We start from the raw sequence: 17863 nt of genomic DNA, 5'->3' as shown, positions 1-17863 counted from the left end.
TGGGAGTCCGAGGCTGAAAAATCCAGCGGGATCTCCCCCCGAGAATGCCAAAGGAATTACAGAGCCACCTCAAAGCAAAGCGCCGACAGCCCGGGGAGGGGTCGGGGTTCTGCTGGGAAATGGGAGCCGGGGAGGGAAGGGGAGCTCGGGCATCGTCCGGCGCGCCCCAGAGGGGCCGACCTGCTCCAGGATAAGGCATCAAAGGGACCACGCCATGGTCACAGCAACATCTCTCCTCTCTCAAACGAACACATTTTATATTTTTATATATATAATAATAATATAGAATCTTTTCTCTTCTTCTTTTTTTTTTTTTTTTTTTTTTTTCCTTTTTTGTTTTTTTGTGTGGTTTTTTTTTTAATATTGTTTTGTTGGTATTTCTGTCGTTGCGTTGTTTTTTTTTTGCTTTTTTTGCTAAAAGGACCAAGGCATGACGACGCCAAGGGACCTCGGGTGGGGGGACGGGGAGGCAGGAGGGGAGGGAAAAGGGACAAAAAAAGAGGGGGGGGAAAAAAAATCAAGCCGAAATTAAAAAATATATATATATATAGCTCTGGCCTTCAGGTGGAGGTGGCGGCTGGGCAGTGCTGGAGGTGCCGGCCCCGCGCTCAGAAGCCTCAGAAGCCGTTGCCGCTGATGTTGATGGACTGCAGGTCGGCCACCTGCATGACGTTGATGCCGCTGCTGGCCAGGCGGGCGATGCCCTCGGGGCAGATGGCCTCCATGGCCACCATGTTGGTGGCGATCAGCGCCGAGGGCGTGGCGCCGCCGTTGCCCTCGGCCGAGGCCGCCGTGTCCATGGGGACGGCCGAGACGTTCATGGCCACGCTGGCGGCGCCTCCCTTCTTGTTCTGGTGGGTCTTGATGTGCTTGGAGAGGTGGTCGCTGCGCATGAAGCGTTTGGGGCACTCCGGGCAGGCGAACTTCTTCTCTCCTGGGGGAGGGACGGGGGCGTGAGGGATGGAGGGGAGAGAACTGGGATTTGGGAAGGGGTTCCTGCCCTCTGAGAGAGGGGTCAGGCCCTGGAGCAAAGACCTGAAGGCCAACGCTCCAGGACGCTGGAATTTTGGGAATAGTTTGGGACCTTGGGAAAAGGTTCCTCCCTGTGAGGATGCTCAGGCTCTGGAGGGGCTCTCAGCCCCAAGAGCTCAAAGCCAACAGCGCAATTTCAGCTCTGGGGATCCCTGAGGCTGCCCCACGAGCCAGAGCAGCCAGCCCAGAGCCCCCCAGCCCCCCGAGCCCCCAGCCCCACCTGTGTGGGGCTCAAAGGCAATGCTGCAGTTCCAGCTGCAGCCCCCAGAGACCCCCAGCCCCCCGAGCCCCCAGCCCCACCTGTGTGCGTGCGCTTGTGCCGCTGCAGCTCGTCGGAGCGGGTGAAGCGCTTCCCGCACAGCACCCAGGTGCAGATGAAGGGCCTCTCCCCCGTGTGCCACCGCAGGTGCGCCCGCAGGTGCGACGTCTTGCCGTACACCTTCCCGCAGCCCGGCACGTGGCAGATGTGCTGCTTCTTCTTGCCTGGATCCCCAGAGCTCCTGCAGGAAAAAAAGGGTTAAACACGAGGGAAATTCAGGGGACACGGACTGGGGGGGTGGAGCTGTGGGATTAGGATGGGACCTGGGGGATTGATGGGGTTGGGGTGAAATTCAGCTGGGTTTGGGGTGAGGTTCAGCCGGGTTTGGGGTGAGGTTCAGCCGGGTTTGGGGTGAAATTCAGCCGGGTTTGGGGTGAAATTCAGCCGGGTTTGGGGTGAAATTCAGCCAGGTTTGGGGTGAGGTTCAGCCGGGTTTGGGGTGAAATTCAGCTGGGTTTGGGGTGAGGTTCAGCCGGGTTTGGGGTGAGGTTCAGCTGGGTTTGGGGTGAGGTTCAGCCAGGTTTGGGGTGAAATTCAGTCAGGTTTGGGGTGAGGTTCAGCCAGATTTGGGGTGAGGTTCAGCCGGGTCAAGAGCCAGGTCCTGCTGGGACACGGGGAACTGGGTCTGGAAAGCTGGGAAAGGACCTGGGGGTGCCCAGGTGGCCACGTGCATGTGGCACTTGGGGACATGGGTGGCCTTGCCAGGGCTGGGGGAACAGCTGGAGCTGATGATTTGAGGGACCCTTCCCAACCCAAAGAACTCCATAAAACGAGGCCCTTCGGGGGTGCTGCTGGTGGCAGAGCCGCGGGCAGCAGCCTCACCTGCCCTCTCCTTCCTTGCAGTAGGGGCAGGTGCAGGCTTCCCTGCGCGTTTTCCGGCCCTGCTGGGGCTGGGGGTCGGGGCTGGTCTCCCCCTCCTCCACGGCCGTGCTCTCGTCGCCCAGCCCGTCCCCGCTGCCGCCGTGCAGCCCCAGCTGGGCCCCGTGCTCACCTGCAAGGCAAGGAACACGGCGGTTACAGCAGGCTCCTCCCCTGGGAGCGGGGGTCTCCTCTGCCAAAGGGGAATGCCCCCCTTTCCCCTCGGCTTTCCTGACGTTACCCAGCCTGGGGCTCTCCCTGGGCCTCCACATTTCCCCCATTTTGGTCCAGGTCTTTAATTTATTTCCAGAGGCTGTGATTCCAGCCCCAAACCCACCTTTTTCACCCCAATCTCCTCACAGGAAGGACGTGCTGTCACCTGAACGTGGCAGGTTTGAGGCAAATTCACCTTTTCCCCAGCAATGTCACCAGGGGCTGTCACCCGGCACACAAACCCCAGGTATCCCCAGGATTGTCCTTTCATCCAGCCTGGGACCCGGGCTCTGCCCTGGCCCCTGTCCCAGCCAGGCCGGCAGAGGGAAGCTGTCCCCTCCTCCAAAGGTGACACGGTTTGAGGGCTGGCCCTCGCTGCATTCCCGAGCTCCCTGCCAGGCTGAGGACGCCAGGAGCTCCCCAGTCCCTCCCTGCAGCTCCTGGGACGTGTCTGCACTCCCAGCCCTGCACGCAGCCAGCCTGGGAGGGGTTTTTAAGCTCCCTAAGCCAGCACCAACAGCTTTGTGCTCCAGCCACGGATTAGAGATTTCCCCAGACGGGAAGAGCTGCTGGGGAAATAATAATAATTAAAAAAAAAATAATAGCAAGGAAAAAGGAAAAAAAAAAAAAAAAAAAAAAAAAAAGGCACAATTCTCCCCAGAAAAATCCCAAACCAGGAGAAAAAATACAGCAGGGACGGGGAGAACCCAGCCAGGATGCCTTGGAATGGCTTCAATCCTCCAAGAGGCAAAAGCCTCCGCGGCGTTTCCTGGCCTTTTGGCACCGGGGGAACAAACCCAAATCCTGCTGCTGGAGATCTGTGGCCTCCTCTCAGCAAGGCATAAACCCAGGGCAGCAGATCCCGGACCTGCAGGGATCATCCCGCCCCAGGCAGGAGCTCTGAAATCTCTGGGCTATGACAGGTTCAGGGGAAAAGCGGGCAGAGAGGATGATTCGCGTTTATTATCCCCCCTAATACACATCCCTGCTAAGACTAAAGCTTCCCCAGAGGCTCCACACTGGGGTCAGCAAAGCCTTCAAAAATACATCATTAATAGAGCAAGAGGAGGTTTAATCCCTGGAAAAAGCCTAGGGAGAAAGAGGGATTTTGGGGAGGCAGGAGAGGGGAGCTGCCCCTGGCCCAGCTCCACCACGACCTCTGAGCCCCCCCAGGAATGGGGCAGTTTCTGGTGTCCCACTAAAAAACCCCAAACCCTGGAATCTTGGCTTGGGGATTCTCTGCAGACAAGGTGCTCCTTGTGCAGGAAAAAGCTGGGGTTTGTTTGCTTTATTTAGCAAACTACCAGGAGGTGAGAAAGGCCCGGCAGGGAGGAGAGAGCAGCTCTCACAGCCACCCCGGCCAACCTCAGGCAGGGGAACAGACCCCGTGTTCATTTTTAGGGGAAGAGCAGGAAATAAAACCCAAAACCAACAAACCAGGGCTGATTGTGCAAACTCTGCGCCTCTGGGCAGAGGGTGAGGGGGGAGAGCTGGCACCAGGCACGACGTGGCCGCCTGGCACGAGGAAGTTTTCAGGTGAAAAGAAAGAAAAGCAAAACCTGGGGACACGCAGCCCCAACCTGTCTGGGTGTGTTCCTGAAAACACCTCCAAAATCCACATTTTCCAGCTCACAACTCGAGTTCTCCCCATTTCCTGCCTGGTTGTTGGGGTCACTGCCCTGCCCAGAACAAACCCCAGCTGCTCCAGACCAAAGAGCTGCACAAAGGGACAAAGTGGCTTTGGAACGATGTCCCCTTGGCTTTTTCCCATCTGATTCCCTCCCTGGTTTGCCAAACGAGTTAATCTGCACCAGGAGCTCATCCATGCAAATGAGCCAAGCTCTGGCTCAGCAATTCCTTGGAGATCAGGGCCGTGGAGAGGGAACCAGGGGATGGGGCAGGCTGGAAGCCGGCAGCCCAGTGAGTAATTGGGCTTTAATTTGGACTCTGACGACTCCAGAAGCCACTCCTGGGGCAGCTCCTGTAATTGCTGGAGGTTTCTGCGCATCAGGACGAGCGGCCCTTCCTTTGGAGAGGGGATAAATTGGGATGGAGCCAATGGAATGAGGGAGGTGGGCTGTAAAAGGGGACAGAGCTGAGGCAGGGAATCACCTCATCATCCACTTTGCCGGATCCCCGAATCCCCCAGGATTTGCCAAATGCCTGCTGTGCTGCACACTGACAGACAGAGCCCCTGTGCCCTTCAAATCCCGCCTGAACTGTCAGAAAAGCGGGATGAAGCCTCCAGTCCTGCCTTGGCTGGGGTGAAAGCAGCCAGAGCAGCTCACGCTGCAGCACGGGCAGAAATCCCTGTGTGGAAGGAGGAAAACGCCTGGCTGAGGCAGGGAAGGGCAATTCCCCAGGCGGGGAGCCCCAGCCGGCGCCTCCCACCTCACCCGAGCTCTGCGCGCCTCTCCCTCACAGCAGCCAGGAGTGGAAGCTTTCCGGAGCCACAGATCCCAAGTGTTTGATCCCGAGGAGGAACGGAAGGCTGTATCAGCCCCAGGATCTAACCCAGGCATGCTGGGGTGGGCTGCGAGGGGATGAGGAGCCGTCTGGAGGCTGCAGCCGGGCTAAGGTGGGAGCCCACGCTCTGGAGAGGAGCCACGCGCAGACTCCTCCAAAGCCGGGAGCCAGGCCGAGTCTCCTGTGTGGCGTGATAAGGACGGGGCTCCAGCAGGGCTGGGGCTGGCCCAGATAAAAGAGAGAGGCACATCAGGGCCCAGCAGACGGGTCTGGAGCCGGGACCTGTCCCGGGAGGAGTCACGGGGTGGGTGCCGCGCACCCGACCCGTCCGACCGGCGCAGCCACCAGCCCTGCCCAGCCCCACGAGCCGGGCCCGGAGCAGCAGCACGGACAGGAAAAGGAGCAGGAGCAGGGCTGCCCCAAGGGGCCCAGCACCCACAGGGTGTCCCCGCACGGGGACTTTGTGTGGGGCACAGCCGCACCCGGACAAAGCCGCCGCAACGCAGGCTGTGCCGGGGGCGCTGCCCTTCCTCCCAGGGGAACCCGGGGCTCTCTGGGGCTTTGTGTCGGTGCCCAGGGAACGGCAGGGACGGAGGTCAGCCCAGGAACCCAGAGCGGATGTAGAGTCCAGCCTGGCCGGGACTCAGAGCAGGAAGTTTCACAATGCGCTGCTCTGTGCCCTGATGTCACGGCTGCGGTGAGACAAACAAGGGCCGCGCGTCGCGGGCGGGCTCGGCTCCCTTCTGCCCTCCCCGTGCCATGGGGATGCCTCATCCGGGCCCTGCTACAAAGCTGCCCTTAAAACCCAGCAAACAGGACACAATCAGGGCTCTGTGCCACGGGCCCGACCCTGGAAGGGAGCAGGGAGCCGGGAGGGGATCGGGGCACACGCGGCCGGGGGCTCCTGTGCCCACCAGGGACGGTCCTGACTGCGCCATTCCCCCACATCCTCCACCCAAGGAGCTGGAAGGCAGCTCGTGCTGCCCAGAAAACCCCAATCCCACCCAACAGCCCGTGCAGCCCTGGAATCAAACATCCCAAAAGGAGGGGTATCCCTCGCGTGCCCCCAGAGCAAGGGGGTTTAATTCCAGTGCTGACCTCTCTGGTGGCCCCCTGTTTAGCCAGCACATTCCTCAGCCGGGTAGGGCTGGGACAGGGATGTGGGGACAGCAGGGCTCCGCCAGGGACAAGGACATGGGGACAGAGCCACTATAAGGACACCGAGCTCAGACCAGTCCCTCCCTACGGCAAAAGAGGAAGAGAAACCTCGATGTCACAAAATCCCCACCATCATCCCTCTCACACAGGATGTCCCCTCCCTGGGCGGGCTGGGGTGACACTGAGGGGGCTCTCAGACCCCACTGAGGTGTCACAGCGCCCACCTGAGCCGCAGACCCCGGCCCAGCCATGGGCAAACCCCAGGAGGGTTTTGGGGCACTGCCAGCTGAGGAAATGCCCCCTCCCCGGCTCTGGGGTGCCCTCCCCAGGGGCGCAGCCAGTGGAAGCAGAGCCTGTTTGCCCACATGCCAACCCTGGTGGCCACAGACCTGCCCCTGCCTCTGCTCCTTCCCAGCCCGGCCAGGGAGGAGGAGGAAACAGCCTCTGAGCCACCCCACTAACACAGAGTCAGACTGCGCAGACTCTGCCTCCCACCCAGCAGCAAAACAATCCGAGTTGTAAAGACCTTTTCAGGTGTTCTTTTCTCCCTGAGGGATTTTCCCCCTGTCAAAAAACAGGAGAAAACCTCACTGGCAACAGACCCGAGGGGCTGGGAGGCACAGCCCCCACGCGTGGGGCTCAGGAGGGGACACGGAGCCCCCCAGGAGGCCGAGCTGAGCTCTGGCAGGGGCAGGACAGGCAGGGCTGCCAGCCCGGGGACAGCGGGGCCACCACAGCCCTGGCTGGGCACCTCCTCCTTCCCCAGGAACCCAAGGAGAACCAGCCGCAGTGCCCTCCCCGGGCAGGGCTCGTTTTCCATCCGCCTGCCCCCGGAAGCAGAGGAGTTTTTCCCTTCCCAACTCCTTGCCTGCAGCAGAAAATTCCAGCACACGTGGAGGCCTGGAAAACTCCCAGGGATTCGGGGAGCGTTGGGAACAAACCCCTCCCTCAGATTCCATGGGAGGGCTCGGATGCAGAGGGACGCAGGCCTGGGGGGCTCAGCACCCCCCGGAGAGGGGCTGGGGGGACAAAGGGACCCATTGCCACGTCTGAGGGACACAGCCAGGGAAAGCTGGAGTCAAACCCTGGCCCTGGATGGGCGCCAGGCAGCTCCGTGCTGGCCACAGCTCTGCCCATTTCACCCCAGGAGCCTCCCGGACCATCCCACTGAGCTGGGGCTCCCCAAAAAACCGCTCTGAACCCTGCTCTGGCTTTTCTTTTAAAATGTCCCCGTGTCACGGTGACAGTGCCAGCATCACTCGGGGCTGGGGACAGAGCCAGGAGGCCCTGCTGCTGCTGCTGCTCATGGGGAATTCTCCACGGCACATCAAGGGCTGAGAGCTGCTGAGCTAAAAAAAAAGGAGAGGAGGAGGAGAAAGAGGAGGAGGAGGAGGCGGTTGCATGGGTGGTCTCTAGAACGTTCCTCCCTGTTCCACCTCCGAGGGCAGAGCCAGGCACGAATACAGGAACTGGGCTCGCCCATGCCTTTCTCCAACGCCTTCAAAACAAGGAAGGAGCCCGGGAGCACCGAGGAACGAGCCCCGGCCGGGCAGGCGCCGCCCTCGGAGCGGGCATGGCAGCGAGGGGACCCCGCACACCCCGCGGGTCACGCGTGTGTCCCCCCGGCGCCAGCCCCGCCGGTGGGAGCCCCCGCGGGTCCGTGCGCTCGGGGAAATCCAAGGATCAGGCTAATCCCCAGGCCAGAGTGACCCGTGGCCTGCCTGCGAGCCAAGCTGCTGTAGCAACAGCCCAAAATAATGCTGCAAAACAAGCCCGGGGAAGCAGCCGCCGCCTCTCGCGAGAGGGAAGCTCGGGCTGGATTGAGCAACATTTTCTGCTGCCTCTCAGCTGTGACTAAATCCAGCAACAGCCCCTTTTAGCCAGAGCCAGAACACAAAAAAAAAAAAAAAAAACGGAAAAAAAACCCCAAGGAAAACAGTGGAAAAGCAAGCGGAGAGCGTTCCCAGAGCCGATCCCTTCCGCGGCAGAAGCCGAGCAGGCTCCAGCTCAGCTCCCACATTCCATAGCCTGCTTTTGCCAGGCTGTGGGACACGGTGGGGTGGATCCCTGGGGATCTGAGCGTGGTGCCCGTGCCCACGGGACCGGCTGGGCCGCGCCGAGGTCACGCTGTCCCGCACCCAGACACTTAATGAGCCCTTTCTTCCGCCCCTGGGAGGAAATTCCCCGCGGCTCCGTGACTGTTTGTTTTCTTGGGTTTTTCAGTTAATCCCTGTGTTTTATGGCCATGACTCCTCACAGGCCCAGCCAAGGAGCCGAGCTGCACTCGGGTCCTCAGCCCAGCCCTGACCCGAGGCTCCTGGGTGGCCTCTAGAGCAGGACAGTGGCACAAAACCAGGTGTCTCCTTTCCTCTCCACTTCCCCCCCCGCTGCCACCTCCTCCCTTCATTTCCAGAATTAAACTCCCCAAAAAGACCTTTAGTGTCTTCTGGTGACCAACACACTCGTTCCCCAGGGCCAGCACAAGCCCCACCCCGGCCACCAACACCATTTGACACCAACCACGCCCAGCCCAGCCGGCCCGGGCCCGGCGTGTCTCCTCCGCGGGGAGCCGAGCACTCACCGGGGGCGTTGGCGATGGCCAGGGGCAGCCCCTGCAGCTGGTGCACCTGGATCCCGGACGCTCCCAAGGCACTGAGGTTAATAGTCTGGAGGCCCGGCACGGAGGAGAGCTGGGCGGCGTTGACAGTGACGGTGCCGCTGGGCAGGGAGGCGATGGGGGTCAGCGTGGTGCTGGTGCTGCCCGTCTGGCCCAGCGACACGCCCTGCATGGGGGCCAGCGTGATTGTCTGCGCCTGCGGGTTCTGCACCTGCAGGTTCTGCAGCTGGATGGTCTGCCAGCTCACCTGCCCGTTGGGACCCACCGTGGGCGTGCGGATGATGATGGGCCCGGAGTTGGGCACGGCTTGGAGCTGCAGGTTCTGCAAGGTGTCTTGGGAGATGGCTTGAGTGGCAAAGGTCTGGCCAGACAGCGGGGTGGTCTGGAGGGCTTGGATTGTCTGCCCTCCTTGGACCAGCTGCGGCTGGATCAGGATCTGCTGCTGCTGCTGCTGCGACTGCTGACTCTGATCGCCCTCCTTCTGCTGGCCCGGCTGCAGGGCCACCCCCGACACCGGGGTCTGCAGAGAGTCCGAGCTGGGGACGCTGCTGGCCCTCTGGGGGGTCTGCGCCTGCACGTTGGTGCCCACCGTGGCGCTGGTGGAGAAATTCATGACGCCCACGTTACTGGTGGTGGTGGTGGTGGAGTAGCTGTTGGCGTTGGTGAAGAAGGCGCCCGAGCTGGCCTGGGACGTGGCCGTGCTGGCCGAGCTGCTGGCAGCCCCCGAGGTGGCCGGCTGGGAGCTGCTGTCCGGCGAGCCCGAGCTGCTCAGGGTGCCCGTCTGGGACGTGGGGGCCAGGCTGGCGGCCACGCTGTTGACCGGCAGCAGGGTGATGTTGCCGTTCAGGGCCACGGGCACGTTGGCCACGTACTGGGTCTGCCCGGAGAGGCTGTTGTTGGCCAGCCCCACGCCCTGGATGGGCACGGCCTGCTGCAGCAGGTTGGGCATGGCGATGAGGTTGCTGCCGCCCGCGCGGCTGGTGATGATCTGCTGGTTGGAGCCGGGGATGATCTGCAGCTGCCCCGAGGCATCCTGCTGCACGTTCACCTGCGCCGGGGTGGTGGCAAACTGCAGCTGCTGCCCGTCGATGGTCTGGAACTGGGGGATCACCTGGTACTGGATGTTGGGGATGACGCCCGGCAGGCCCGTCAGCACCTGCTGGTTCTGCAGGCCGGACGCCGAGGTGACCACGTAGGGCCCGGTGCTGACCGGGCGGCTCTTGGAGGCGTCGCCGCCGTTGCTGCCGTTGCTGCCCGGCTCCTTGGAGCCCGTGGGGGTGCTGGAGCCCGCCGAGATGATCTGCCAGCCGTTGGCCGACTGGGTGAGCTGGGCGGCGGCCGCGTTCAGGTCCAGCTCGCCGCTCCCGCCCTGCTGGCCCTGGGAGCTGTTGGAGTTCTCATTGGGAGACTCGATGCGGCTGCAGGTGGCTGCCAGCAGGGCCAGCGGGGACGGCTGTGACTCCTGGGGACGCGAGAGGAGGAGTTACGGGGGTGGGAGGCGGACCGAGGGGCAGGCCCGGAGTGAGGAGAAAAAACCAAACGGGGAAGCAAAAAAAAAAACTTAATAAGAGAAAACAGGGAGGAGTGTACTCGGAAAAGATAAACACTCCTTCCTGAACAAACCCACCCACAGCCGGAAAAATACAACTGCCAGGCACAAGGCTGTCAGGTCGGGACAGCCTGAACCCACAGGGAAAAGCCTTTTGGGAGCGAGCCTGCCTGCGAAAGCCAAGAGAGGAGAGGGCTCCTCCACCCCCAAGCCGGGGAATCCCTCTGAGACCGGACAAACCCCAGGAAGGAGGCTCATTCCTGGGTTCCCGAGCTGGACAAGGGCCAGGGGGCCCGTGCTGTCAGGGGAGCAGGGGAACTGCGTGTTTCCGAGGAGAGCCGGGGAGGAGGGGAAGCCACGGGCGCTGCTTGGCAGCGCTCACCCTCCTCTTCCTGCCCTGCTGAAACGCTTGCCTGGGCCCAGCAAACAGCTCGGCCCCGGCCTGGACTTTGCCACGGGATCCCTGGGGCCAGCGGGGCCGATCCTCCCCCCGCTCACCTGGGCCTCCCCACCGCCGGCGCTGCTCGTGCTGCTGGCGTCGCCTTCGCCCTTGTCGGGCTTCACAGCCGACATCTCCTCGGTGCTCTCTTGGTCTGCGCGGGAGGGAAGTGACAGCCTCGGTTAGGGACATTTTGGGGCAGGGCAGCGGCACGAGGCTCGGCAGGGCCGGAGCGGGCACGGCGGGCCGGCTCTGGGGGGCCCGTGCGCTCCTGGCGCAGCCGGGAAGGGGCTGCGAGGAGCGGGGAGCTGCCAAGGAGGAGCTGGCAGCGGGACAGGGGGGCAGGACCCGGCCCTGCTCGAGGCGCGGCTCCTCCCCGGCCGCCCGGGACACTCCCTGGCCCCGCCGAGGCGCTCCCCGGGCCTCCCCCTCGCCCTGCCCGCGGCGCGGGGCACACACCTCCCGCGGATCCACCCCGGGATTCCCCCGCGCGGGTCCGGCCCGCGGGATGCCCTGCCCGGGGCTGCCCTCCCGCCAAGCCCCGGCGCGGGGGTCCCCGCTCGCACCGAGTCCTTCCTCTCCCAGCGCTCAGGAGCCTCCTCATCCTCCGCCGGCCTCATCCTGCGCCCCCCGCTCCTGCCCTCACCCCCAGCGCCCCGCACCGGGGCCTGCCCCGGGCAGGAGACGCGGAGCGCCCCCCGCCCGCTCGCTCCTTCCCACGGCCCTCCCGCAGGGCCCCCCCGCCCCCGGGCCCCGCATCCGCCCCCGCAGGGCGCCGCGCCCGGGAACGGGGGAAAGCCCCCCGGTGCCTGCGCTCGCAGCCGCCCACCCCCCCGGCCTCCCCCGCCATCTCCGCGCCCGATCCCCCGGGATCTCGCCCCCCCCCGCCGCCCCCAGCCCCGATTGCCGAGGCCTCCCCATCACTCCCCGCCGCCCCCTCCTCCGCTCCAGCCCTGCCCGGCGCGGCCGCCGGTCCCTCCCCGAGGCCTTCCCCCTCCCCGGGTCCCTCCCCCGGCAGGTCCCCCGGCACGGCGCGGCGAGGCCCGGCCCGGCGGGGCCCGGCCCGGCGGGGCGGGGCCGCCTCTGGCCCCTCCGAGCGGGCGGGCGCCGCCGCCTCTGCGTGTGCCCGGGGCCCCGCGCGGCGCTCGGCCCCGGCCCCGTCCTTACCGCTCATGGTGCCGGGGCCGGGCCGGGCGCGCGGGGCGGGCGGGGCGCGGGCGGGCGAGCGGCCGAACCCGCCGGTGCCGCCGAGGGGCTGCCGAGGGAGGGGCCGCGCGCCGCGGCCGCAGCCCGCGCCCCGCCCCCGCCGCCCCCGCAGCCAATGGGCGCCGCGCGGGCCGCGGAGCGACGGGCAGCGCGGCCAATGGGAAGAGAGGGTGGTGCGGCGCGGGGGAGAAGAGGGCGGGCGGGCCCCGCCTTCGGCGCCCCGCCCCGTGGGGGAGGGGGAGCCCGGCGGGGCGGTGGCCAATGGGGGCGCGGAGCAGAGGGGGCGGGCGGCGGCTCAGCCAATCGGCGCCCGCGCGGGCTCGCAGGGAGACCCCGTATGGGCGCGGCCGCGGCGGCGCGGGCCGCGGCGTGATGAACGTGTGCCGCCGCCAATGGGGTGCGGGAGGCGGGGCGTGGTGGAAACTGGCAGCGCCCGTCACCAACCGGCTGCGCGGGCCGCGCCGGGGGGCGGGAGAGGAACGGATATTGATGGAAGCGATGACTAATCCCAGCGCGGAGGCGGCAGCCGCGGCGCGGCTCGGAGCCAATCAGCGCGCCGGTCGGTCTCAAACGAGCCAATGGGCGCCGCGGGGAGGCGAGGCCAGCGGCCGAGCTGCGCCCTTGGGGTGACGGCGCGGCGAATGGCGGACCGGCGCCATGTTGTGTTCGAGTCCCTCAGACCCGGCCCGCCTCCCCCGCGCACTCCTGGGGCTACCCTCGCCCTCGATACCGCGGGTTACGTGCGGCTCTTCCCTCCCTGAGTCCCCGTTCCATGCCGCAAGCCGGCTCGGCCGTGTCGCGACCGCCGCCATGGCGGTGCGACACGTCCTCACGGGCTCGCCGCGCTGTGTGAACACCCCAGAGCCCTGTCACGACATCGCTCAGCCCGGTCCCGACACAGCGGGGGCCACAGCGGGGAGCCCGGGCCGCCCTTGCCCTGGGAACGCGGCTTGGGGAGTTTGGAGGCGTTGCGAGATTTAGGGGTTTGGGGCCAAAATCCTTCATTTCGCAGCAAAACGAGCGGTTTGGGCGCGTCCCGGGACCGCGGCGAGCGACAACACCGGGGAGGGGACAGCAAGGGACACGCAGCGGCGCTGCTTTCGCTTCCCAGCGTCAGAACCGCCCCCCCCTCCGTGACCTTCCCATTTCCCGGTGTTTTCGGCCCAATTCCTGCCCCGCAGCTCGGGAAGGTCCCGCGGCCTCGCCCCCGCACCCGATGGGGCTTGGGGACAGCCTGTCCCTGTCCTGTCCCCCCCTGTCCCTGTCCTGTCCCCCGCACGTCCTTGTCCTGCTCCCCTCAGACCATTGGGGTCGCTCGGTGTCCCCTCGTCACCTGCAGTGGTGGCACCAGGGGGGAAAGGGCCCAACAGGCCGTGCCCCAGAGCTGGGGGACACCGGCACTGCCCTGCCCTGTCACCGCCCTGAGCCCCGGGCTCCTGCCCTGGGCTGGCCGGGTCGAGGGGGGCACGGCAGGACCTGCCCCCGTTAGACGCCCCCTGGTTAAGCCCCCTCACCCCGTTAGTCCCAGCAGGGTCCTTGTCCCCGCCAGTGACTCCCACCAGTAGCACCCAAAGCCTCCCCCAATTAACACCCCCCATTAACCTCTCATTTCCTCCCATGAGACCTCCCCCAGTTAACCCCTCACTGTCCCCCACGGGGACGTGTGGGACCCCTCCCCAGTGTCCCCGGGCGCCCCCCGGTGGTCGCGACCGGGCGGTGCCACCCCCGGGCCCGCGGCTTTGCTGCCGCCTGGCGGGGGCGCCACGGCGGGGCCCGGGCACCGACTGTCACCGCATCCTGTCACGATTTACGTTCACAACAATATAAATTTATATACAGTTACCACATTCCTGTCACCCACCACGGCGGGGCCCGGGCACCGACTGTCACCGACTGTCATTGACAGTGTCACCAACAATGTCACCGACTGTCACCAACTGTCACCGACTGTCACCAACTGTGTCACCGACAGTGTCACCGACTGTCACTGACAGTGTCACCGACTGTCACCAACTGTGTCACCGACAGTGTCACCGACAGTGTCCTGTCACCCGCCACGGCGGGGCCTGGGCACCGACTGTCACCGACTGTCACCGACTGTCACCACGTCACCCACTGTCACCCACTGTGTCACCACTGTCATTGACAGTGTCACCACAGTGTCCTGTCACCCCGCACGGGCACCGATTGTCACCAACTGTCATTGACAGTGTCACTGACAGTTCTTACACAACGGGACCTGGGCACCGACTGTCACCGACTGTCACCGACTGTCACCGACTGTCATTGACAGTGTCACCGACAGTGTCCTGTCACCCGCCACGGCAGGACCTGGGCACCGATTGTCACCAACTGTCATTGACAGTGTCACCGACAGTGTCCTGTCACCCACCACGGCGGGACCTGGGCACCGACTGTCATCGACAGTGTCACCGACTGTCATTGACAGTGTCACCAACAATGTCACCGACTGTCACCAACTGTCACCGACTGTCACCAACTGTGTCACCGACAGTGTCACCGACTGTCACTGACAGTGTCACCGACTGTCATTGACAGTGTCACCGACAGTGTCACCGACAGTGTCCTGTCACCCGCCACGGCGGGGCCTGGGCACCAACTGTCACCGACTGTCACCGACTGTCACCCACTGTCACCGACTGTCACCCACTGTGTCACCGACTGTCATTGACAGTGTCACCGACAGTGTCCTGTCACCCGCCACGGCGGGACCTGGGCACCGACTGTCACCGACTGTCATTGACAGTGTCACTGACAGTGTCCTGTAAAAACACTGGGCACTGACTGTCATCGACAGTGTCACCGACTGTCATTGACAGTGTCACCGACTGTCACCGACTGTCGCGACAGTGTCACCGACAGTGTCGCTGACTGTCATTGACAGTGTCACCGACTGTCACCGACAGTGTCACCGACAGTGTCCTGTCACCCGCCATGGCGGGGCCTGGGCACCGACTGTCACCAGTCCTGCCCTGGCACCAACACTGTCACTGACCCTGTCCTGCCCCCAAGAGTGTCCCCAAAGCCGCCCTGTCCTGTCCCAAATAGTGCCCCCATCCCCGCCCTGTTCTGTCCCCAACCAGCCCTGTCCTCAACCTTGTCCTGTCCCCAGGGTTCTCATCAGGGTACTGTCCTGTCCCGTGTCCCCAAAAGTGTCCCCAAGCCTGTCACTGTCCCTGTGCTCCCTCTGCTGCTGTCCCCAAGCCTGTCCTGTCCCCACCTCCCAGCGGGGACACGGGACGGGGACAGAGGAACCCTCAGCCTTGGACTGGGGGCAAACTGGGAGCACTGGGGCGAGCCCCGGGGGGGCAGCAGGGCCAGCCTGGGGTGCCCCACCCCCGCTGCCACCCCCCGATTGTCCCTCTGGGTCCCCCCCCCCGGCAGGTCGCGGCCGCGGAGGAATCAGGGCGACGCCGGGCGACTCCCAGCAATTTTGGGTTGGGAACCGCAGAAATGCAGCGCGGCGCGAGCCAGGGCGGACCGGCCCGGGGACAGCGGCGGGCGGGGGGACCGGGGGGGTCACAGGGCCCGGGGGGACCCTGGCAGCTTTGGGGGGGGGGGTCCCAGGACAATTTGCGGTGATCCCGGGGCTTGGGGGGCACGCGGGGTACCCCAGATTGGCGGGGGGGGGGTCTTTGGCAGTTTGGAGGGGACACGGGGCACGGTGGCAGCTTGGGGGGGTCCTCTCAGCAGCCGGAGGGGGGGTCGGGCCCCCGGTGCCGCCCCCGCGGCTGCCGCTGCCGCCGCTCTGATGTGGCTGCGGCACCGCAGCGCAATGGGAGCCACATGGCGGGGGGACCCGGGGGGAACGCGGACCACCCTGTCCCCCCACGGCCACCCGTGTCCCCCCAGGGGCACCGCCGTCCCGCGGGGTCTGTCCGGCTGGCCCAGGGTCCGTCTGTCCCCGCCCCGGGCTCCGTCCCGGCTTCGCTGCCCGTGTCCCCCCCCCGGCCCCCGCGGTTATTTCCAGGGATAATTCCGGGATAATTAAAGGGCGGGAGGAAACACCGGGGCCGTGGGCGCAGCTCAGCCCTGGGGCCACCCTGCCCTGGCTTCCCCGTGGGTGGGAAGCCCCCAGCCCCATTGCGGGCGCTCCTCTGTCCGTGCAGGTCCCTGGCTTCCATCCGCCCCCGTGTCCCCGCACGTCCCCTGGCTCCTCCTGCCCCGCGGACCCTCCCTGTCCCCCACCTCTGGGATGTCGGGGGCTCCGAACACCGGGGTGCCCCCCGTGGGCGGTGCTGGGGGGGAGCTCAGCCCCGTTCCGAGCCCTCGGAGCCTCGCCCGGCCCCCCCGGTCCCGCGGGGCCCGTGGGCGGCCGTGGCCGGCGCACCCAGCGCGGGGGCTGCGCTATTTCGGGGCCTCCGACCGCAAGGGAAACATCCGGGGGCCGGAGAGGGCGGGCCGGGCCGGGCCGGGCCGGGGGGACACGGGGGACCCCGCGCCAGGTGAGGGCTGTGGGGCGCGGGGGTCACCCCGGGCCGGGTCCGCTTCCTTCCCCCGAGCCCGAGGGGCTGCGGTGCCCCCGGGGTCACCGCGGGGGTCGGGGGGACAGCGCTGCCGGGACCCCCGCGCTGGGCTGGGGGCGTTCCTGGCCCTGGGGACCGGGATGGGGACAGGGACACCTCCAGCCCTGCAGCCTCTGTCGTGCTGAGACCCCCCAAACCCGCGTCATGGTGGGGCTGAGATCCCCCCAGATTTGGGACAGAGGGGCTGAGCCCCCTCAAATTCGTGTCAGTTCCTGAGCCAGGCTGATGGATGGGGTGAATGAGGCAGAGGAGGGAGGGAGAGATGGGAAGGAAGGACCGAGAGGAGGACGCGGGGAGGCACGGACAGACGGACGGACGGTGGCTGGCGCGCTGCCCGGGGACGGAGCCCCCCCGCTCCGTGTCCCCCCCGCGCTGGCGAGGTCCCGGCGTCCGGCCGGGTATAAATACCGGGTAATTGCGGGGGCCCGGCGCGGCCGTGGGGCCGTGGGCGGCCGAGCCCGGCGCCGCCCTGTAATCAGCCCCCGCCGCCGCCCCCCCGCGCGCCCGCCGCGCTTTGAAGGGTCCCGGGGCACACGGGGGGGTCCCCATCGCCCCCCAGCTGGGGAGAGACCCCGCCCCAGCTGACACCCCCAGCCCAGCCCGGCCGCTCGGGCAGCGCCAGAACCCCCCGTGAGCCGCACCTGGGGGGAGTGAAACCCCCCAGAAATCCATGGGGTGCCCCCCAGCCCACGCCGGGCTGGCTGAGGGAGGAGGAGGAGGAGGAGGAGGAGGAGGGCTGGAGTGGCCGTCCCAGTTTGCTCCCAGTTTGTGGGCAGTGGAAGCCCCAGCGAGGGGGGGCCGGCGGTTGTGGCCCTCGGCGGCGCCGGCGGCTGCGGAGCGGAAAGCCCTGACTCAGGGCTGGGAAAGGGCCCCGCTGGCTCCGGCCGGCCCCGCCGGGGGAAACGGCGAGGGGGAAAGCGAGGAGAAAACGGGAACTATAGGGAGTAATAAAATTAAGAAAGGGAGGGGGGTAAAAGAACGCTTGGAACAATTCCTTCATGGAGGGAAACTGAGGCACAGGGGGGCCCCATCGCCAGAGCCATGCGTGTCCCTGTCCCACCGCACGTGTCCCCTGTCCCTGTCCCCAGCTCTGTTCCTTCAGAACCCAGCTCTGACCCCCATCCCGGGTCCCTCTAGCCCCATTCCCAACTCCTGTCCCCATCCCCACACCTCTGACCCCATTCCTGAAGCTCCAGCCCACGTCCCTCTCATCCCCATCAGTTGTCCCCTCCTGTCCCCATCCCCATCCCTGCTCCATCCGGGCACCTTCTGGGGTCACGAGCCTCTGGGTGCCCCAGCTGCCCCGTCCTCCTTCGTCCCTTTGTCCCCCTTCCCCTGCCCATCCATCTATTCCTTCTTTCCTTCTCTCCTCTCCAGCCCTTTTCCTACTCATCCCCTTCCTCCTCCTTTTCCTGCTGTCCCTCCCTTTTCCCCCTCTCCCTCCTTTCCCTTCCCCTTC

At 65.7% G+C, this 17863-nt stretch overlaps 1 protein-coding gene across 2 annotated transcripts; it reads right to left on the bottom strand.

The window, feature by feature from the left end:
* Window positions 1-394: 394 nt before the first annotated feature.
* Window positions 395-11892, bottom strand: SP1 (Sp1 transcription factor). Of its 2 annotated transcripts, none has more exons than XM_030967281.1 (6): window positions 11819-11892; window positions 10711-10805; window positions 8628-10125; window positions 2174-2342; window positions 1333-1532; window positions 395-934 (listed from the first exon to the last, which is right to left on the bottom strand). In XM_030967281.1, exons 1-6 carry the CDS (start codon window positions 11823-11825, stop codon window positions 618-620), a joined length of 2286 nt encoding a protein of 761 aa, XP_030823141.1. In that variant the 5' UTR covers window positions 11826-11892; the 3' UTR covers window positions 395-617. The 2 variants fall into 2 exon arrangements, with proteins under 2 accessions (XP_030823141.1, XP_030823142.1); XM_030967282.1 differs by lacking the exon at window positions 11819-11892 and adding an exon at window positions 11218-11353.
* Between the last annotated feature and the right edge of the window lie 5971 nt (window positions 11893-17863).

Source organism: Camarhynchus parvulus, chromosome 29 (assembly GCF_901933205.1).
Source record: "Camarhynchus parvulus chromosome 29, STF_HiC, whole genome shotgun sequence".
Taxonomy (NCBI): Eukaryota; Metazoa; Chordata; class Aves; order Passeriformes; family Thraupidae; genus Camarhynchus; species Camarhynchus parvulus.
The sequence above is the reverse complement of the archived record's forward strand: the minus strand, read 5'-3'. Positions and strand labels throughout refer to the sequence as shown.